At 39.9% G+C, this 21,964-nt stretch overlaps 2 protein-coding genes across 2 annotated transcripts in view; both read right to left on the reverse strand.

Moving 5' to 3' along the window:
* Nucleotides 1–4,461, reverse strand: part of oacyl (O-acyltransferase like) — a 6,103-nt gene extending 1,642 nt beyond the window's left edge. Inside the window, exons 1-12 of the mRNA XM_056402945.1 lie at nucleotides 4,290–4,461; nucleotides 2,457–2,590; nucleotides 2,275–2,353; nucleotides 2,053–2,188; nucleotides 1,713–1,909; nucleotides 1,323–1,526; nucleotides 1,124–1,226; nucleotides 921–1,022; nucleotides 602–767; nucleotides 411–490; nucleotides 206–316; nucleotides 1–104 (exon numbers count right to left, since the gene is read on the reverse strand). The exon at nucleotides 1–104 is cut by the window's left edge and continues 20 nt beyond it. Coding sequence (XP_056258920.1) covers nucleotides 1–104; nucleotides 206–316; nucleotides 411–490; nucleotides 602–767; nucleotides 921–1,022; nucleotides 1,124–1,226; nucleotides 1,323–1,526; nucleotides 1,713–1,909; nucleotides 2,053–2,188; nucleotides 2,275–2,353; nucleotides 2,457–2,590; nucleotides 4,290–4,446 — 1,573 coding nt within the window. The 5' untranslated portion in view covers nucleotides 4,447–4,461. The remainder of the gene's footprint in view (nucleotides 105–205; nucleotides 317–410; nucleotides 491–601; nucleotides 768–920; nucleotides 1,023–1,123; nucleotides 1,227–1,322; nucleotides 1,527–1,712; nucleotides 1,910–2,052; nucleotides 2,189–2,274; nucleotides 2,354–2,456; nucleotides 2,591–4,289) is intronic.
* Nucleotides 4,462–6,591: 2,130 nt separating this feature from the next.
* znf532 (zinc finger protein 532) lies at nucleotides 6,592–19,541 on the reverse strand. Its single transcript, XM_056402944.1, has 9 exons — nucleotides 19,206–19,541; nucleotides 13,606–15,982; nucleotides 12,445–12,626; nucleotides 11,616–11,792; nucleotides 10,676–10,838; nucleotides 10,081–10,398; nucleotides 9,699–9,811; nucleotides 8,933–9,062; nucleotides 6,592–8,799 (listed from the first exon to the last, which is right to left on the reverse strand). The coding sequence occupies exons 2-9, from the start codon at nucleotides 15,949–15,951 to the stop codon at nucleotides 8,296–8,298; spliced, it is 3,933 nt and encodes a 1,310-aa protein (XP_056258919.1). The 5' UTR covers nucleotides 15,952–15,982; nucleotides 19,206–19,541; the 3' UTR covers nucleotides 6,592–8,295.
* Nucleotides 19,542–21,964: the final 2,423 nt, after the last annotated feature.

The following is a 21,964-nucleotide window of genomic DNA, read 5'->3' on the forward strand; positions in this document are numbered from 1 at the left end:
CTTTCTTTGTCATCAAGTGTATTCCAGTCAAGATCCCAATTAAAAATGGCCCATATCTTGTATAAGGTTTCAGATAGTACTGTAAAACATAATTATAAGATGTCCTGCAAAATAAATGAATAAATAAATAAAACCTTTTTCAATTTTAAAGAAATGGTTCCTAAGCTGTTTGCATTAGCACTGGCCCACCATCACTGAGTCTTACATTGTAGATGGCTCAAAGACTGGCAGCTGCATGAGTGCAGTTATAACAACACCAGCGACAGTAGTCATCAGCAGCAGGCCTCCTGCCACCGCTGCAAACACACCTCTGTTCCTGATAAACATAAAATAGAATGGAAGATTACCTGTGTTTACAATACAGCAATTTAATAATATTTTAGAATAATATGAAAGAACAGTGGACATACAATCTGTAAAAATAGAGCAACAGAGGAGTGGTGGCATAACACTGGAAGTCAAGAGACAAGTACCATGTCCAAGGAATGCACTGTAGAGAAAATGGGAAATAAGATGTGAAGAAATACAGTAGGTCAATATACATAGAAATACAACTTGTGAAAAATAGACTCAGAGCTGCTATACTACCATTTAAACTTACTATCTCATGGACTGGGAGGAGATTATTAATCAGTAGTATGTTAGCCCACCAGTACGTCTTACAATCCATCATTGTCTCTATAAGTGGGAACCAGTAGGGTCCCCACTTGATCAAAGAGATGAGGCCAATGGTTAGACACATTATGAACAGATGCAGTGGCTGAACCCTGAAATAAAGGAAAGAGAAAATTATAATTTATATTGTCACTAGTTTTGATATCACACTTAAAATGAAGGGCTTCTAAATTCAGTTTTATTCCCAAGAAAAAAAAAATGACAAGGTGACAGGCAGATATTTGGTGAACTGATGAATACTGTACCTTTTAATCCTCTTGAAGATATAGCTGGCCACCAAACAGGCGCTCAGTTTGTCCTCAGCCCTGGTGATGGAGCTCATCAGAGTCTTGGCACTGAGCAGTCCCCTGAAACACAGAAGCTGCTATTAAAACTGCTAAAACTAACAACTCTAACCTTACCAGTTACATCCACCACCACCTTAAATTTGATGCTGTTTTAGTCTCACCCTAGCAGTAAAAAGGTGTCTACGGCCAGAAAAACAGGTCCACTGATGGCAAACACATAAAGAGGGCTTCTTTCTACTGTTTTCTTCCAGTCTTTGTAGTTATCTACAGTAGAGATAATGCAGTATAAGCAAAATAATATACAAATAATGGCAGTGACTTGCAGACTGAATGAAAAAATACCAGAAAGTCTTGTCATACCCAAGTTATTTATTACAGAGAACTGTGTAGAGTGGCCACATATGATCCATAACAGGCTGAGAGAGCGGATGCCATTCAGGGAGGAGTAACCTCCTCCTGAGAAGGTGGTCAAGACACCTTGGCTTGTATTATGTAGAGAAAATGCCTGCAGGCACCGATTCACACAGCTTCGAGGAAAACACAGCGGTGTGTGGCTGGTGCTATCTACCAAAAACAACATTCAAAAAAGCAATGTCTCAATATAAACACAATCTATAAAAAAAAGGTTTGGCAACTGATCTTTCAATCACAGAATAGCTTACCGCATGTGATGTGTCATCTGGTAAATTTTTCAGACAATCTGGGAGAAATTGCACTCGCACAAAAACTCATAATGTGCATTGTACTTACCATTTTCCTCGCTGGTGCTACTTTTCATTTCGCTGCTAGAGGAGCCGTTGGTCTTCAGGGTCCCATAAAGATTGAGGCCAGTGTTTAAACAGGAAGACTCCACAGATGGACTGACCTCCCTGTTCCTATGCCACCTTATTATGGTGGTGAACAAGGTAGCCGCAAGAGGAATTGCTATCATTAAGCAACACACAAACCTGCAGGAGAAAAGGTATCAGTGTTAGTGGAAGAGTGACCATTGTTAACCTTTTAAAGGTTAACAATGGTCCTGAGATGAAGTTCAGCAGATGTTAAAGAGACACATCTCCAGTTGAGTTTACAGATAAAATCATATACTGACAGACAGATGACATCTGATGCATCTGGGGCAATGGCTCTGGACAAACAGTGGGTCATGATCATCTCCTGCGTGGATTGATTGACCAGGATGGAAGGTAAAGGAGGAATGAGGGAAGTCTGACCAAATTGAAGTCTCCCTGTTAAAAAGGCGAAACTAGTCACCACTATAACAAAAATATTGTACTGAAAGACTCAAGAGTAATAAGATTTTAAAATCACTGACCGTACAGCACCAGCGTTTCCACATCCTCTTCCCTGCAGGAGTCAGGAACACAAATACCCACAAAGTACTGGACTGATTCCTATGGTAGTTAAAATACTTTGTTCAAAATCAAATATTTTCACCTTGTAACCAGCTGTCAGGAGGTAATTTCATGTTCTACAATTACAGTGTTTTGTTGTTACCTGCCGAAGGAACACCTGGCAGTACTGTCCAGAGAAGGTGGGGCTGTGGGCAGAGTGACACTGCTGCAGCGAGCCAGGCTGGTTGACGTTACCTCCTTCAACATTGCTACCCATCTTTCCAAATGCATCATACACTGATAATACACACAAACACACATGTAAAGGCAATTTAGTCCGAAGAACAAAACAATCTTTGAATCAAACACCCCATGCAGTGCCTTTGGATAAAAAAGAGCCTGAATTTCTAAAATAAGAACGTGGCATACTATCTAATTACACAATAAGTGTGTTGTATTTCCCTGTAATTCAATTCTCACAAGTTCTTACAGATTGAAAATTGAGTCTGAGTTTAAAGTTTGTATCATTAATAATACATAAGCCTAAGAGTATCCAATATGGGCATATCGCAAAAACAGTTGTGCCACGTGTGTAAACATAAAATAATCAAAACATGAAATTAATTGCACAAGTTTTTGATAACGAAAATAAAAAAAAAAAAAAAAAATCCAAAGCAAGCCAGAACTGCCTCGCTATATAGAAATATAAAAAGGAGTTTCTTTGTCACAAAAAAGACTAGTTGATGTGGCCAATTTCCATTTTGGGAGTTGCTAAAAGCGGAGTAACAGCGCACTCCTGGGTTGTAACGGTTGGTCAATGTCAACCTTAATGGTCCAAATCGGCACCCGTACGGAAGGGAAGACAGGTGAAGTTAGCAAACTTTGATTACAAAGTATTAAACAGTCCGATGCGGTTATCTGGATGTCACCGTAAAGCTGTGAATGGGAAAGAAACTGGAAAAGAAACTCTGAAGGAAATTTTGAAGTTAGTCATACTCTGGCCTCGGAACAAGCAATATAGTTTTAATTTTGAAGCCAAACAAAAGTAAGCTAGTTTTTCAGTGTTTCTACCGTGTTTGTCTAGCTAGCAGCGAGCACAGGTGAAGGCGTTCTGCAAGCAAAAACTCAAATGAAACATCTCAGCAAAAAGTGCAGTGGGACATGAACCTTCAACAGGGACTGTTTCACTATGAGTACAAGAAAACATCAAATAAGGTGAGTCAGATACACCCGTCCCTCTCTGTCTCTTTCTCTGAGTTTACCCGATGATGGTTCAATGTTTACATGAATGTCTGTAATTTATTGCTGTGCGGTTGATGTAATGGAGGTCATATTATGTACCCTACCCTTATTTACCTGGACATTGAAGCTGTTGGGATAGCGTCACACTGCAGGGACAAAGCCTACAGGGGCTTTGAGTGACTCACAATTTCTCCAGATTTGCATTTTCACGTGGGTCAGTCACCTATTGATTGTGTGTGTGAGATTTGTGAAACTGTGCAGAAGTTCTCATAGTTTCTTGGGAGAACTTGTTTAATTTCTGTTAAAGATATGCTGCTTACTCATACTAATACTACTAGGCTACTAATGCTAATACTACTGATAGTAACATATCTATTTTAAAACTTCAGACAGAACATTTAAATATTAAAGTATGTTTTTAAAAAGGACTAAAATATAGAACAATATAGTAAAAAAGTAAATGATTGCAATTCTTTAAATATCCTTGGTACAATTAGCATTGTCAGGTAACTACAATACTGGAGTTTTTTTTTTTTTTTTGTAGGCATACACCAAACATTAATAGCATCCAAGTCATGTATTGGATACTTGCATTAATACTTTTGGTGTGCGCATAAACTTTCAAATCATTGTAAGTATTGTCCTCACCTTGTGCTTTTTATTAATAATTTATTTCTTTAAATGACCTCTTTGTCTTGTCTCAGTGCTCCAAGCTGACTGCAAATGTACATAAGAAAAAGGCAGCAACACTTACTGAGAACAGCATATTCCTTTGGTGCCTCCTGGTTAATTTCCCAGAGAAAAGTGTTGGTATCCTCCTCACATCTTTGAGGCACAGTCAAGACTTGCTTATTTTCCAGTGCTAAACTAAACCCTGCAAACAGACAGAAAATCACACAACCCAGGGCCATTTCAGGACTGACTGCGTATTTTTGTAGAGAAGTGTTTAAATAACACAGGAGGGGACTTGTCATCATTAATAAGCCAGCATGAAATCATCTTTCACAGGCTAAATTGAAAAACCGCTTTTGCAACTGTGCATCGTCCTCACCTGGTTTTCTACATCAGGTGTGAACAGGATTGGGTTACATGAGGAGGCTAACAAAAAGATCCAGGCTTTGTGATTATGTCACAATGCAAAATCAACTTAATTGGAGTGTACGTCTAATAATGATGGCTACACTTAAAATAGAAGCGCGTGTAGGGTTGTAGTAGGGACAACAGATGTTTTACCATAGCCTGGTTTTCTTTTTAACGACTTTATGGTATATAGAACTTGTATAGCCATTTTGAATAGCCTTAAATAACCACAGAGACTGCTCTACTCTGGTTTGGTGTGATCAACCAGCCAATTGCTGGTAATTTGTTTTGGACAGGAATAAATGACTCATCTATAAAAAAAAAAAAAAAAAACAAACAAAAAAAAACCCATCTACTGAATTTGTTATTAGAGCCAATTATCTAAAAAGGAACACAAAAAGTCCAATATGAAATTAAATAAACCAAATCTGACCACTAGAGGGAGAGCTTGTCCTAAAAATCTACACAGAGTGCCATGGCTTTACCAGGCTACAGGCTGGGGGAAACAATCTTTAAAAATTTAGTTTAATTCAAATTTAGTGTGATGCAGTTATGGTCAAATCAATTATAATTTTTGAGCTCATGCTAGAAAGAGGAGATAAGTTTTAAAACATTAGATGTACTGTACATGAGCCATTTTACTCCACAGTGTGAGCGTAACATTTTGTAAAGTTTGCCTCATAAAGGGTAGCATCATATCAGAAATAAAGTAAAGAGGTAAAAGTTTTATCATTGTTTTTTTGCCTGTTGTTGAAAACAACAATCGGAACTCTAACTGCCGAGGTCCTGTTGGTAACACACACTGAACAAATAGCTGTCTCTACAAATTCCATTTACATATTATAATGTTATAAAGGTTAAATGGTTCTTATAGCAAAACAGTTGCCTGCTTAGTAATCCTGGATACACAGAGCAGTATTATTATTAATTTGAGTGTTTCAGGTGATCTGAAAAATGTTAGTTGACTATTCTTTCTCCTTAAGCTTTCTATTACACCCACAGACCAAATTGTGTCATTGTTTGCATTTTGGCAGGCAGGCAACATTATACCTGCGCCGAATTAGCTGTTAGCAGTTCCGGTTTGCAGGTTACCCATAGATGCACAGAAAGCTGTCAATGGATTACTTTGATACAACTGAAGTTAGTAGACAGGTCTTTTTTTCTATGCCTTCCAAGCAGGTTTATCGATTTATAGATTACATTTATTCACAATGGGCATCAGAGATAACAATGTCCTTGGAAAGTGTGAGTTGCACTCAGTCTAAAACTATTATGTATCATGTCTGTGTGCTCAGATCGGTCTGCTGTTTGGTGCTGGGCAGGTAGCATAGAGGAGTTTTATCAAAGCTTTCTCATGTCGGTGAGAGTGAAGCAAAACAATAAAGCTGTGGGCAGTAAAACCAAAATAATGAGCTGAAAGACAAAAAATGCTCCAAGAGTTGGATGATAATTTTCTGTCGGTTCTTCACGATGAGTATCCCTGATCACGTTACATATAGTCATTTGATCCTTGACCATTTCAGTATTTAGAAAGCCAATATGTTTTTTTTAAGCTCAACTAGATGCTTCAAGTTGCCAAAACAAAACAACATCACTCATGCTTTAGCTGCCACAAATGGATATCGTGGGAAAAACACATGAAATACATTGTCGTTTTGCAAATTTTCTGATGCATTCATGAAAAACACTTCCTTGTTGTGAAGAAATTTAATTTGGGAGGTATTATGTTTCTTTCAAATATATTTTCTGTTGCATCTAAGGCATTTAGTGTTTGGTTGAAGTTGTGTGACATTTAATACCATTCAAGATTTGAAGCGAGGGCTTTGTGAAAGTCTATTTGTTCATATGAAACTAATACTTAATATTCAGTACATTGCAGGACAATTGCATCTCAATACACCCGCTAGCAAAATCCAGCATTTGGACTTAATAGTAATAATGATAACAAGAATGAATGATCACAAGAGGATTACTGATATATTTCCATAGAGAAGAGCTGATGTCTTATGTGCAGTCGACATCAGATCTCGTCCCTGGCAGGTTTCATCATTTATTGACATAAAGAACAGCTTTGTACACAAGCATCAGAAATGTCTAAAAACAGCAGCAGCAGCAGCGGCAAGACACATTCTAATCAACAAACAATTCACAGACTGATTCTCACATGCAGTTTTACAGCGCGAGACAATTAGTCTTATTGTCGGAGTAGAAAAAACTACTGGTCAAAAGTGAATGATGATGATTTTTGGAAATGCTTGGAACAAAGAAAGCAATGTAAAGCACTCTGTATTGTCACAACTGCCAAAGTTATGTTCATTTACATGAACAGGTTGTCTTGTATAAAAAATTTAGTCTCACAGCCAAGTTTACATTCGAAGAGGTTTTTCTTCAGTTTTTATATTTTTATCAACATGATACTGTCAAATAACATTCATTATGATTTCAAAATAAATCAAAGAACCACAAACTGAAGAACCGTAGGAAGGAAACAAAAAGACAGAAACTGATAATGTTGATATTCGTTGAAATACAGGATCGTTAGAATTGTATTTTTATTGCGCAATAATGACAGAGGAACTATGATATAAAGAAGACTGCGCTTAAAAGAGACAAGTGCTTTGTATTTTATATTTTAAATATTTAGGTAAATAAGTTGTAATCTAAAAGAGCTGCCATTTACAGTACATTAAGACAGGAATGAAACATCACCATACAAAGTTTCACAGCCTTTTACAAAATACATTATTAAAAGCAAATTCAAATTTGGCCCATGTTTTGGTCTTTAAAAGACACCTGTTTCTGATATTTAATGTTCAACATATTCTTCCACAAAACTGAGCATTAAACTCCATCCATTTTCAGAGGTTTTGTTGTATTAACTATATGTATGTATCTGATATTCAAATTATATTGACTTGACAAGGTGGTAGGGAAATGCAGATAGACAAAGATAGGCTTTATCTTTGAGTGATTGTCCTGAAACCTTCTGATATTCCATGTAATTGTAGCTCAAAATTAATGCAGAGATTTAGTTTTAGGATTAGTTGTTTCAGGGTGGGTTAGGAGGAGACCAGGGTTTTATTGTTGAAGCCAAGAAAAATGCTCTAAGAGAGATATTACATGTCCATGAAATTAAAAAATAAAACATGAAGAACGTTCAGTGCCACTTCCACTCAACTTTTAAGTTGAAATTGAAGACCTCAGTTAGGTGTGACATATACTGGGGAAACCTGGATCTCCCAAAGTTTTCAATATTTTCCTACCAAACATTCATTGGACATTAGCAGCATTGAGAATTCAGAACACTGCTGACTATCTGAGGGTTAATCCCATTACACTAATATATCCATACGTCATCTAATCCTAGTGAGAAGACAATGGAAACTGTTTAAAATAAAAAGCTCTTCTATAAAAAAGGTCTATTCAAGGCCTATAGAAACATCTATGTGTGTACAAAAAAGTATCTTGTTCCATTTACTTTAAGACAGTGAATTTGACATATTACATATTTTTGTGTGTATATTTTATACATGTTGTAGTACGCTACATGTACATTATGTATATACAGCATAACCACAGCTGAGAGAGATACTGTACGTTGTCTGCAACAATTTAACAAACTATGTAAGTTTAAAACAACAGTGCTGTTTTAGATGGAAAGGTTAAAAAGTGAGTTCTTCTCACTTCTCGGCCACGCTCAGTCTCTTTGACTTTATGAATGCCATTCCATGTGTCCTCATGTGAGTATTCAGGTTTCCCTCAGTTTCAAACATCTTCCCACACACTTTGCATTTGGTATTTGGTGTCCCATCATTGTTCTCATCCGTAACTTCCAGCTGATTCTCCCTTTGACTCTCATCATCATCCTTTCCCCGTCCGTTGTATCGGGCGAGACCCTGTGGCTCCTTCAGCCGATGGACGATAAAGAGGTGTCGGGCCAGCGAGCGGTGGGAGGTGTAGCACAGGCCGCACTCCTGACACTGGTAGGACGAGCCATCTGACTTGTGCTGGGGAATGTGTTTGTGGAAAGCAGCGATGTCCTCAGTGGTGAAACTGCAAACAGCACACTTATGAACTTTGGGAATGTTCACCTTGAGCCTCTTCAAAGGCTGTGAGTCTGAGCCCCTGGAGTTCAAACCTGGAGACCCCTCATCCTCTTCTGGCTTTCTTTTGGGGCTGGGGGTCTGTAGAGGGCATTGAGACGTTAGATTAGGTGTGACAGGAGCATCATGAAATTCACTTATTAGGTAAAATGATTCAAAAGAAGCACTTCCTTCTGTTAAATGACTGTATGTCTGCAAATTTGTGCCACAGTACCGTGTCCTTGTCAAGTAAAGCCTCAGAGTTGACAGTCTTCCCCTCTGGGTCTTTGACTCCATGCATCAGCTGAATGTGCTGATCCAGCAGCACTCTTTTAGTGAATGGCTGACTGAGAGCTGGACAATGCCTATCAAAGTACAGTAAAATCACAACAACAACAATTTTAACCCCTTACAAGCTGATTTTGTGTTCTGTTATTTGCATACATACAATTTGCCTGCATTTTTCATTTTTATCAAAGACTGTTGTTTATTATTTTGCTTTGAATTGTAATCCATGGAAGTATGTTAGCTAGGTAAAGTGTAACAGTTTACACACCACATGTTTCAGCTGCATTTTGCTGTTGGTGACCTACAATAAATACTGTGCCTAAATGCCTCCTGTGTAGACACAGATGGAGAACCAAAACTTCTGCTGCTGCTCTTCTACACCCACTGTGTAATTACGGCTGGTGCACGAACCCAGTTATGCCTTTTAGAATTTGAAACACTGTGGTCTGAGGCCGCGCCAACTGTGAAGATTGGCGCATTAATTTATGGTACACCTAAGCCAAACACTTCTTCTTCCGCCTCCTTGGCAGCCAATGTATTTTTAAAGACAAGAATGGGGGGCAAGTTTCCTGCTTCCATCAATTACATTGGTAACTCCTGCACAGACAAGAGTGCGACTCGCACAGTCACAGGCTACACATTAATTGTTCGCACACCGTGCAGATGTGCTTTGGGACCATGCTGAGCCCTTACAGATCAGAGTGTATACTCACGGGCAGGTGTAGACCTTCCTCAATCCCTTGTGTTTGAGACGGTTGTGTCGGCAAAGACTGTGGGAAGAGCTGAAGGACTTGTCGCACTGTCGACATGGGTGCTTCTTCAAGATCTGTAATATAAGTGGGAGAATGCATAAAATACAGAAACACATGCTTCAACAACAGCTCAAATTACGCTTCTCTAGGATGCACATGCGTGAACGTGCACCAAGGTGGCTTGGATACATTCGTGTGACAGTTTATTTATGTATATAGTAAGTTTGTTTTTGTCTCTGTTTCAAACCCGTTCCCTAACAACCTCAAGCAGAATCTCAAAAAAGACAATGTGACAAATTGAAAACGTCCTTATAAGAATGAGTAGTGAGAGTCAAATATTCACCTTTCCATGTTCGCGCCTCATATGAGCCACAAAGACCTCTTTTGAACTGAAGAGGGTATTGCAGTCTCCACATGTATATCCTGAGCTGGGAGGGTTCTTGAGGTCAGCTGAGCAGTTAGTGTTTGTTTTCTTCAGTGGTGAGGGTGGAGACTTCTTTTCTCCCTTGTCCTGACTATTGACATTTCCTCCATCCTTTTTGTTGTTATTACTGGGGCTGTTGCTGTTGGTATTGCTAGAATTAGTGGGCTTGGTGCTGAGAGGAAGGTTGATGCCCAAGTTTGGTGGACCCTCGATGGTCTTTAAGGTTCCATGGATGGCCTGGAAAGGATCCACACATACAGAATGAATTATAATTTATAAAGCACTGATATGAGAAACATTTCTAGGCTGAACTTATTAGTATAAGTATAACTCACAGGATTGGCTTTGAAATTTGAAATACAAAATAGTATTGCTGTGTACATATATATTTATTAAGTCACAGGAATGGGGTTAATGATAATGTTAAAAACAAACTCCTTAATAAACTAAGTTGGGATGCATAAAAAGTGGATGATGATCAAGCATGCTTAAAATAACAGCTTTTTATGCCTACTTTGATATGGTCCAACATTAGCTGTTTCTGTGCGTAGTGCATGGAGCAGTCGGGGCATTTGAACACTGAAACTTTATGATTGACAACATGCTGGTCGAAGTGTGTGTAGAGCAGGGACTGCAGAGTGAACACGGTATCACACATGGAGCACTTATAGATCACCCTGAAAGACAGGAAAAAAACAGTCCTTAAAAAGTTTACGGCAAGAGGTAAGAGACTCGATGTGTAATAAGAGAAATAAGTGTTTAGAGAATCAGAGCTGCTATGTTATAGGTTTCATGTAAAGTTGTTCAGCTGCAGTTGTTTTCTTGCACCTAATGTCTATCTGGAAACAAACTTTTGGATAGTTTTAGATCAGGATATGAACAAATAATTAAACATATTAAAATACATGGTTCACTTGAGTTTGACATCATATGAATTCAGCTTTAGGCTTTGGGCACAACCAGGGCCAAACCCAAGAACACCTGTTCCTAAACACCTGAATCGTCAGTAGTGCTGATGATGGACAGTATGCAAGTCAGTGAGAGGTTGCCATGTGGAAAAAACAAAACCAAGTTAAGCCACCATGTCTAACACCCACAAATCCTGCTACTGATGAGGCAGCAAGGATGATCTTCCTAAGAAAAATTAATTAGACATGGGTATTGGGTTACAATGGTGTGTGCCTGTGTGAAAGGAAGTGTGTGGAAGTATAAATGTGAGGTTGGAATCTTTTTGAGGAAATGTTTGTGTATTATGCGGTACTATTATTTTAATTTAAATATTTATAGATTTTAATTTAGCATTGAATTCAGTTTTGAGTACTTGAAAGTGTATACTTAAAACAATAATTGTGATAGACTTTGCTGAATGCTTTCTTTAATGTTACATAAAACCAAAACAGATTTGCCTTCGAACAACATTTTATATACATCACAGTTTTCATGTAAAGACCTACTTGGGCTCTCCTGCCTTCATTCCTGGATGCTGTGTATATGCATGGGAGTGTGTGCCAGGCGCAGACTTGAAGGCCATCGGGCAGAGAGGACATTTATAGAAGACCTCACAGTGAGTACTCTGGATGTGGGACTTTAGAGTTGCAACATCAGCGAAGATCACACTACAGTGTATACAGCTGGAGGGAGAAGGAATGGACACAGAGGACAGAGGGAGAGGAAGTAAGAGTTAGACAGTCAGACTTAAATGAGATTTTAAATTAGTACAAGTCGGCGTAACTCATTCATCAGAAAAAGGTACGCAAGTATGTGTGCGTGCAAAGTTACATTTGTGACTTTGTTGAGTCGTTATTGATATGCAGACAGTCTCCAATTCATAGTATTTTGAAATACAAGACTCATAATTGAACCATAATTGGTCAGTTACTGAGTGTTCAGCTTTTAATGGCTTGTAAATTGTGACTGTCCATTTTTCCTCATAAGTTTCTTTGTGAATAACGTCACGTCAAGTGATATGGCATTGTCAAGCTGAGGCAAAGATAATGTACTAATAAGTGTAATTAGAAATGACATTGTAAATGGCGCTTTGAAAGAAAAGCAAGAGCCATTTAAGTCAGGGTATGACCACTTTCCAAAGAAGAACACTTCTCAATAGTAAACACTGTGTATTTGTTTTTCTGATTTTACTTTCCAAAAGAAATCAAAGTCTTAACAGAAGAAATACTTTGTAAATTAAAGTTGAATGTAAAATCAGAAAACTATATCTCACAGTACAATAGAGGGCTAAAATGCCTATTAATAATTTTATGATTTTAGTTAAGGTAGACTGACCGGTAGCCGACTCTCCGGGTGTAATGCAGGCAGTTCTTGGTGACATGTGACTGGAAGTGGACAGATCGGCAGCTGGCACCACACTCGGGGCAGATATAAGGAGACTTGTGCTGGTGGATTCGCTGATGTGACAGAAAACTGCACTGATTTGGGAGAAGCATTTGGCAAATAGCGCATGTTTTCTATGGGCACAGGAAAGAGAAGATAAAAGATATTATCAGGTGTGTTTTATTATGGCACTGAAATAATTGTATCCTCAAGTGTTAACCTATTTTACATGAAGGGTAGTATTATCCATTTCTCAATACAGAGTAAATGGTTCTCACTTGTGATGCCTACCTTTGTGAAACCTTTGTCAATGTATTTGCCAAAGATGTGAAAAATTATATTTGACAAACTCAAAAGACATCAACATGTATTTACAGAAAGAAGATACTTGGGATAATGCACAGTCCTCATTATGAATGGTTTTCTTTACTTACTTTGTATTATTGAACAGTCCAAATAAAAACTAGGCTATGTACTATGTCAGAGAAGTATAGAAACCTTGGCAAATAAAACTAGTAACACAAGAAGTAAGTGATGCATCATGTGATTTGAGTGAATGGACCCTTTAACTTAAAGTGGCTATAATCAATAGTTTCACAATAACAATGTATATCCCATGACTTTACTGTTTTGGTTGGCTCTCACTGCTGTCATAGTACAGTTCTGTTCTGCAGCAGGCACCTATTTTCAGTGAAAACGCTCAAAAAACCCTCTGTATACTACCTCCTTAGCACCAAACAGCAGACAGACACAGTTAGCGACGAGCTGGTGAGTGTAGTGGATCATTCAGCTACTAAAAAGCGCAATGTTTCCCTCAGGAGTTTGTGAGGACCAAAAACAGAGCTAAAAAGGACTTAAATTTGCCAGGAGTTAACAACATTTGCATTCATTTGGAATAATGTTTTATATAACTGCTGTAATGTGTAAAGACACAATTGCCAACACTCTCAATAATAACTTAATAAGGTTATGTTAATGCCCCCAAGTGGCCAAAAATGAAATCAGTTTCGTCAGGTTTAAGTTTAGTTAAATCACATCGTGTAACAGATAACTGACTGTAACTAAATTGAACCGTATTGTGTCACAGTTCACACCACACATACATACACACACCTGCCCACTGGACTCTGGTGCCTGTTGATAGTGCATGGCTAACGAGTTGTCGTCCTGGAACACTTCATTACATTCCAAGCATTTTAGGCTGTGCCTGCAGAGTTTTGATGCATCATCCTCTAAGGGCATGGCTGCCACAAGAGGAGCACTGCATGGAGCTGAAATCACTGCAGTATGGGACCCACTGAGAGCACCTTTCCCTTGGATTTGACTTGTGGGTGCATGGGATTGGGAAATGGAGGTGGCACCGGTGATGTTTGCTGGGCCTGATGATGATGTGTTTATCATCTGGTCTGCAGGGATGGGTTTTAGGATTAGATGTGAGCACTGCATGACAACCCCTTTGTCCTTGTGGCCCCTGGCATGAGACAAGAGGCTGCATTTGTTGTAGAACACTAGACTTTTGGCACAGTGATTGCAGGTGACCTCGATCCGCACACTGCGACGTTCATAGTGCTGTGTCAGGCTCTTCTCAAGAGCAAATGAATCTCCACACTCCAGGCACTTGTAGCCGCGTGAGGGTAGAGAGATACAGGCTGAGGTTGGCGGAGAGAGGTTTGGGACGTACACAGGGACAGGATTTATGCTACTCAGGACTTTATTGAAGGCATCCACTACAGAGCTTTGAGAGCTTGTGAACACTTGAACCCTAGAGATTTTTTTTGAAGCCTGGCCAGTAAGAATTGTTTGCTGTTTGACTTGTGATTGTTGCTGGCTCTGTTTGGAGGATGATAGGGCCTGTTGGAGATCACATGCAGCAGAGGATACAGTCTGAGGCAGAAGGTTGAGGTTACTAAGATGGACTGTCTTTGGCACAAGTTTGGCATTGGCCAGACTGGAGGCAGGTACCATGACAGTCTGTTGCTGGATGGCATTAGCAGCTTTCAAGATGGCACTGCTGGCACTTTGCACTGACGCAGCAGGGATTAATGTTGCTTTGACTGTGGTGTTGTTAGCCAGCTTAAGGTTGATGACTTGCGACCCAGCTGTCTTGACTGCGGAGACTGGCAGGAAAGCTGTCGCTAAAGGTTTAATAGTCATTTGCTTGGTTATTTCAATTGAAGGCCCTCCAGTGGTGGCTACTACTGTGGTTGGCAAAGAGGGTCTCTTAGAGGATGAGAAAATTGTACTGGTGGTTGCCATGAGAGATGGGCTATTCTCTCCTCTTTTCAGACCCTCAGGATCAAACTCTGGGAGAACTCGGGTGACAGTACGCTTGATCTGTCCGGATGAGGTCTTGATTGTTTTGATCCTGACCTTTGGGATGACTGGGGTTGTCTCTGTACTTGAGGCAGGGGAACCTTTGCTACTGCCCTCACTGGTGACACTAGAGGGGCTGTCTTCTGGTCTCGTTAGGAGCCTCTTTGCAAACTCTAGGGCTGACTCGTGCTCCTGTGGCTTCTCTGGAGCTCTGGGATTTTCATTGGCTTTGATGGATACTTTCTGTGTTGTTGGAAAATCCAAAACAGTCAAGTCTGTAGTATTAGCCTTTTTTGCACTGAGGGCTGCTATGGCTGCAATACAAGAAGAAAGTTTTGCAGAGGACTTGGCTTTGACCTGGGGGATACTGGACACATTAACAAGCCCTGATGACTCTTCAGCCTCCTTGCGCTCCTGACCTTGAGACTTAAAGAGAATTTCCTTGAGTTCCTCCTTGGGTAAACTTGACGGAGGGGAATTGTTCGACTTGGAACCTCCTAGTTTGCCATTATTATTGTTGTTGTTTTGATCGTGTTTTCGGTCTCTGTTTACTCTGAGCTTGGATGCATTGTCCACTGATACTGGAGATTTGGGATTCTGGTCCTCTCTCTTAGTAGTGGACCTAAAGAATGCCTGACCAACCTGCTTGTCCATGGGGTCATCTACCTCAATTTTATCATCATCATCAAACTCCTCAGCGCTGGATATGGGGCTGAACTGATTGAAAGTAGATGATTGGTTGTTAACTGGCTGTCCGTCCTCCCTGGGACCCTTCGATCCATTCTTGGTGTAAGAACCATGTGGTAAGCCAGGCAAGAAGCCATTTTGAAGTCCATTGCAAGTGCTTACAGAATGATGTTGAGGATGGGAGTGGAAATGTCCATCCCTGTCTGATATGGTTCCACCATGCTCAGTTGTGTCTGTGTTTCGGATGTTCTTGACAATGACACTAACGCCAACATCGTGTCCTGTTGAGGTGTTGTGGGCCACATCTTCATTGGTAGTCAACCCAGCACTGGGTTGCTTGAGCTGTCCATTGTGGTCGTCATGGTGACCAGATTCAATAGCAGCTTTAGGATCCACCATGTCGGGGATATCAAAGGCCGCCAGCAGGTCATCGAAGTCTGGCGTCTTCATATCTCCCATGGTCCTGCTCCTGTTCTGATGAGGAGATCACCTGGGGAGCACAGATTGAAGGGTAATTAATAACGCAATATAAAATATAACAGGCTGGTCAAGGTGGTACATTTTGAAGTGAAACTCTTCATACTGTCTTTATCTAATAGTTAATGTATGTGATGATTTTAAATAAATTACAATACAGCATAATTATGTGAGGAAAAAGATAATTTAATGTTATCATGTTTGTATTATTGCTGCTGCAACATATTGTGCTTTATGGGATAATAACAGAAGAGACAGAAATCGGTATTATGCATTTCCGTTCAGCACAACAGGTCACAAATTGACAAAGTGTACTAATACAGCTGATCCCTTGTGTATTGGGGCTGACCATGCATAGTCAGTTTCATTGCAATGTGCTTAATCGACTCTGAAATGTCTAATATTTTTGGATTATATTATTCATAGTTTCCATGGAGGAGAGCCTCATACTGTTGTACACATGAATATGCTCAATAAATGTGATGGCAATCTTCACTGCAGATCTTAGAAACTTTTTGACCTGTCAGCCAATAGACAGATAGCCATGGTGACGATCATCGTCCTGAGGCCATTTTGGTTTCAAATGATGATTTTTATTCTTCAATTCATGTTGAGAGGAGAAATCTGTGACATTTTTCTTTATTTTCTATGTAATGCTCTCCAAACTTGGAAGCATATCAACACTGAATCCATCAAGATGTGCACAATAAAAACTAAGGCCATTGTAATATAATCCGGTTCATGGTTATTTTGACTTTTGAGTTATGATAACGTCGGATTGTGACATGGGAATATGTTGTCAGCAAAGAAGACATCTGTAATCCTTGGGAAAATCACAAATTGTGGATGATAAAACTATAAATAACAATAAATTATTATATTAAAGAACATAAAACACATAAAATGATTATCTAAATGTTAAATTACTGAATTTCTGGGATGATTTGATATGGGGGGTGGGGCTGTACTGTATATTCCAGTCAGTATAAATTATTAATTGTAGCATTCATATTTACTAGACTGCACACTGTTGACTGTAATAGAAACAGCTGCTAAACACATTTTTTCCATGAGGCTATTCATAAAAGAATAATTGCTGTAGCCTACTATTTTATTCTGTAACCAGCACAATGCAATACATGCACTCAAATACTGTTGTCAGTGTTGCTAAGCTTGGCCACAGAGCAATAGATGAATTGACTGTGTAATTGATGTGTTATTACAGGCAATACTTATTAGATTATAGCCAAAATACAACATTTTGTTCCGAACAGTAATGACGACTAAAAGATTTTCACACATCCAATTGACGATTTGTACAATGCACTAATTTATGGCTCTATATGCAGTGCAATATATGCAACGACAGGAAAATAGGGGAAAGTAATAATAGTAATGATGATGTGATAAATCATATTTTTCTATTCTGATTAAGTGCATTAATTTTATAGTTCAAAAATGTCACAAAATAATATGGATGTTGTATTACAGATGAAAGCAAGGAGTTCATAAAAGTAGCCTTTTGTTTATCGTTAACGGAAATGCTTCTAGCTGTATTATAATATTGTGACATGCTAAAAGGAGGTGGGCAATTTCATTTTCAGCCTAATTTTCAGTCGTTATTATTTCCCTTTCAGCAATTAAATGTGCACAAAGATCAACTTACTTGACTCTAAAAAAAGGTTGGCTGCAGCAAAGGGATATTTGCACATTTTCTTTCATTTATTGGTGTTCGAGAAGAAACCACCTATATTTTCCCTATATTCTGTGAATTTGTGGACTTGGGTCTTAGCACATGAACATCATTCAGTCAAGCTTTAGTTGAATTGTCACCACAGTACAGCCTGTGAAACACCATGTTTACCATGACTTAGTCATTGCTTTCTGGTGCTTGTTGTTTCATTGGCAGACTGAGCTGAGTGCTTGCCCCCCTTTCCCTTTTCAAAGCAAACTGGATCACATGGATGCAAAGCTCTCCTGAAGAAATGAGTCCAGCAGACATACATTATGTGTATACAAGTATGTACAATTACACCTATTTCTCCCGCATTTGTCCTAACAGCAGGTGACTTTATTGATTGTCTTGAGAGAGAACCACATGCTGGCCCTCGTGGGGGTGTATGTGATATTTTGATGACATTAAATGTGGGTAATCTGCAAATCATTTTCAATATTATTAGTATAATAAAACAGTAGTATACCAGTGTACTAATGAAATACATTTGTACTGAAGAGTTCCTCCTCTTGAGTATATATTTTCTAATATAATATATCAGGAGAATGATGGGCTCAATACAGCAAAGGAGATGAGTGTCCTTTCAATTTGAGTAATTTTCCCACTAGTTGACTGACACTGTCTGTTGGTTTGGGGCTGAATACAACATGTGAAAAATACTTTAGCTGAAGGCATTATGAAGTGTAAATATGAATATGATGGCAGAAGACAAGGCTTTTGATAAGGTGATATTGAAAAGATCTAAAGATGATCACTTTCAAGTAACGTATGTTTATTTATCAGAAGCAACCAATGTTTATAGAACATGTTCTGGTTTGTCACTGCTTTAAGGAAATGTCTTACTTTGCTTTCAGTGGGCTATAATTCTGCAAAAACAAACCAGTCTTTATTTTTCTAATAGTGAGCACTGCAAATAATATATGATGGGACTGAAATGTCTGTATCTATTAATGGTGTTGGGGACAAAAGACAGCCATGGAGTTGTACTGCTTGTATGTGCAGTTAAATAATCGCTGCTCTTTGATCCAAATGCATGGCAACCACATCTGCACATACACAGAACCAAATCCTATAGCCTCAACTTAGGTTTCAAAATGTGACCATTCTCAATCCAGATGATAGGAGCGGTAAAGTGATGAAGTAAGCATAAAAATGTGATGGAGAGAGGGAGAAACGTTAGAGGGAGGGCAGACGAGAAATGCAGTGAGGGGGGAAAAATGGCTGCTGAGCTGTATGAAGCTGCAGCAGAGAGAGAAAGGCCTGGTGGAAAGAAGAGCTAGTCACAGCCATGACAGCCAGAGCAGCCTGACGTAGGAAGTAAATGAAGGTTAAAGACAGACAAATATGAAAAATACACAACACAGAACCCCCTCTCAGCAACAGCAGTTTTAATGCACATGCACTGAAATCCACACTCTGTGTGAAAGACTACTACAATATCAGTAAAGTGAATGGAAAATAACAATAGTGGAAACATGCAAGTGAATCAGCCACTCCTCACCCTCTTGCCTCCGTCCCTCTCCAGCCACTAGCCAAACCTTCTTTACTTCCTTCCTTCCATCCTGCAACAAACACAGTCACAACACTACTAACCCACAAAAAGCCATCCACCCCACCCTGCCTGGAAAAAAAGTCCTGTTTCTTCCCAACCAGGCAAAGGCCCAGAATACAGGGTCAGGTTACATCCATGGATCTGGTGAGTGGTGGTGGTCCTGGTAAGGATCCTCCTTAGTCATTCTCTACACCACTAGCAGCACACAGACATGCAAACAGACAGATAGATCATGCTCCTGTGTGTGTGTGTGTGTGTGTGTGTGTGTGTGTGTGTGTGTGTGTGTGTGTGTGTGTTAGTGTGTGCGTGTGAGAGGCAGGCTCTAGGCTTCAGATTCACAGACTCCCAGCCGGCCACGTCCCCCTGCCCTCGTCCCTTCCCAAATCTCCCTGCTCCCTTCGCTGTGAGCAGGGGAGCAGCTGCGTAGCACACCGACATCCAGCCAGCAGTGAGCAGCAGCAGGGTCTCTGCCTGTGCCATGGTAGCCAGTGGCTGAGCTGTGAAGGGCTGCCATGGAGTAGCCTGGGCTACCTCTATCCCTCAGTGGAGCACAGAGACGGCATTGTTCCTGTCAGACCTCCGTCTGCCTCAAACCGGTTTCAGCTGGTTCCGGTCACCCAACATAAAGCCCTGTGCTGCAATACGGCCTCAGAAACACAGGCAGAAGCACTGTACCCACCTCCCAAGAAACACTGCAGCATTTTTCACTAAACTACATGTATATTGTCATATAGATTTAGTGAAACAAGAACACATAATATTTTATAAGTGTGGTGTAAAGAGATTCCCTAGTGTAGTTGCTTGCACTGCTATAAGATTAGATAAAAAATACATACAACAATGTACAAAAAGATGGTGTTTGGGTGGGCACAGTTACTTTCAAACACTTAAAAAAAACAGGGCAGTAAGTAAAATGATAAAAATGACACCATGTAAACAAAAAATATATTACATGATGTAAGATTTGAAAGGAAAAAAGGTTAAAAAGATGTGCAAAATGATCACTAATGATAACAGCAACTTAATACATTGAAAAGAGGAAGAAAGTTTGGGTAACCATGATGGTAGTTGTATCTCAATCCGGTACCTTGGCCTGTTTCTCAACCAGATCCCCCAATGCTTTCACCTCAGAGATGCTGGTTGTCTTTCTGAAAACTAAAAACTTTCATGCAACCCCCAGCAGCATTACACCCAGCACTGTGATATAAAGACAAGGAATGTAAAAACTCAACACAGACAATCTGACATGAGCAGACACAGGCCATTCATGCACCTCCCTCCCAAGATTTCCATCAAACACATGCCACCCCTACCCCACATATATGCTGCCACAGAGACACACATAAACAAAATCATGCACGTTCATGCATATATAGAGGTAAATGTGGCATACCCTTGTCAGATTTTTTTCCACTCTCAGAGATATTCAGGAAAAAAAAGTCTTCCTGTAGAGGCCTCAGCACCTGCCTTTAGTCAACCCCAACCATTCCAGCCCCCATCCTCCTCCTCCTCCCCTCCCCCCTCTTCCCACTCTCCTTCACTGGGTCAGTCCTAGATTTTAGTCCCAGTCCAGGCCTCGTTTTTTTCCTGAAGCCCCCGCCACCACCATGGCCGTGCATGAAGGGACGGCTGGAGAAAGGGGGCAGTGTTCAGCAGGCGAATCAGGCCTTTTGTCTCTGTCTGTGCAGGGGGGGTGAGGGGACTCTCCACTCTGGCTCTGGAGCAGCAGCAGCAGCAGCTGGTGCAGAGAAAGAAGAGAGAGAGGGAGACGGAGACGGAGACAGAGGGAGGTGGGGGAGATGGAGAGGAAGAAAAGGAAATGAGTGGGAGAAGAATATTATAAAGGCTTGAATATGTACACTATGCTCATATCTTAGGTCTGTGCTATCACATAACTATATCATTGGTGAAAATGTTTGCCTGGGATTGTGCTTATAAACTAGTCTGGATCCTACACCTTTTTCTGAACGGATACCTTTTTAAAAATTTTAATAACATGATATATAAATAGCTGAGGCCTCTATTTAGGCCCAACTGCCCGTCTGCATGCTGCATATGCCAAGGTCAAGAGTCTTGTGTCTGCAGTTTTGTTAAGATTAAGTCTTGTAAACTTGTTAACACCCACACATATATAGTATGGGGAAGCAATGCAAATGAAAGCTTATTACATAACACATACTGTCATGGCATTCATTTCTAACATTTTAAAGATATTGCATGAGTAAAATTGTCGTGATCTGAATATTCATAGCACACACAGCACAGTAGAGACACAGAAAAATGGCACATCAATAACAACATAATCAAACAGTAGAAAGGTAACTTCTCATTACAGTAGATGTGATAGATAATTTGGTAAACAATACACGATCAAATCAAGTATTTCATAACCTACCTGCGAGACTGCAGAGAGAGGCTTTCAGCAGAATAAGGCTGTCTCTCTTTGGCCTGCTACCAGTCCTTGATACATCTGGCAGACCTATCAAAGGCTGCCATGAATGCTGCAGCATAAACTAATTAGCCTTCATTATGCAAAGAACCATGCCAGATTTATTCATCAGACAACACAAATGCATTTATATACACTGCAAGGCAGTGGGAGATGTGCATATATATCATTAAAGGCCCTAATAGTGCCTCCTGCCTCTCTACAGTGTGACAGATTCATAGAGGAGGCTGAGGTTGCCGTGCTGCCCACCCCTAACAGA

Source organism: Seriola aureovittata, chromosome 18, assembly GCF_021018895.1.
Source record: "Seriola aureovittata isolate HTS-2021-v1 ecotype China chromosome 18, ASM2101889v1, whole genome shotgun sequence".
In the NCBI taxonomy this organism is placed as follows: Eukaryota; Metazoa; Chordata; class Actinopteri; order Carangiformes; family Carangidae; genus Seriola; species Seriola aureovittata.

Coding starts and splice junctions, on each gene's coding strand:
- znf532 (XM_056402944.1), bottom strand. CDS start 15,951: ATGGGAGATATGAAGACGCCAGACTTCGATGACCTGCTGGCGGCCTTT. Junction 12,627..13,605: donor CACCAGAGTCCAGTGGGCAG/GTGTGTGTATGT, acceptor CTGTGCCCATAG/AAAACATGCGCTATTTGCCA. Junction 11,793..12,444: donor ACCCGGAGAGTCGGCTACCG/GTCAGTCTACCT, acceptor TTCTCCCTCCAG/CTGTATACACTGTAGTGTGA.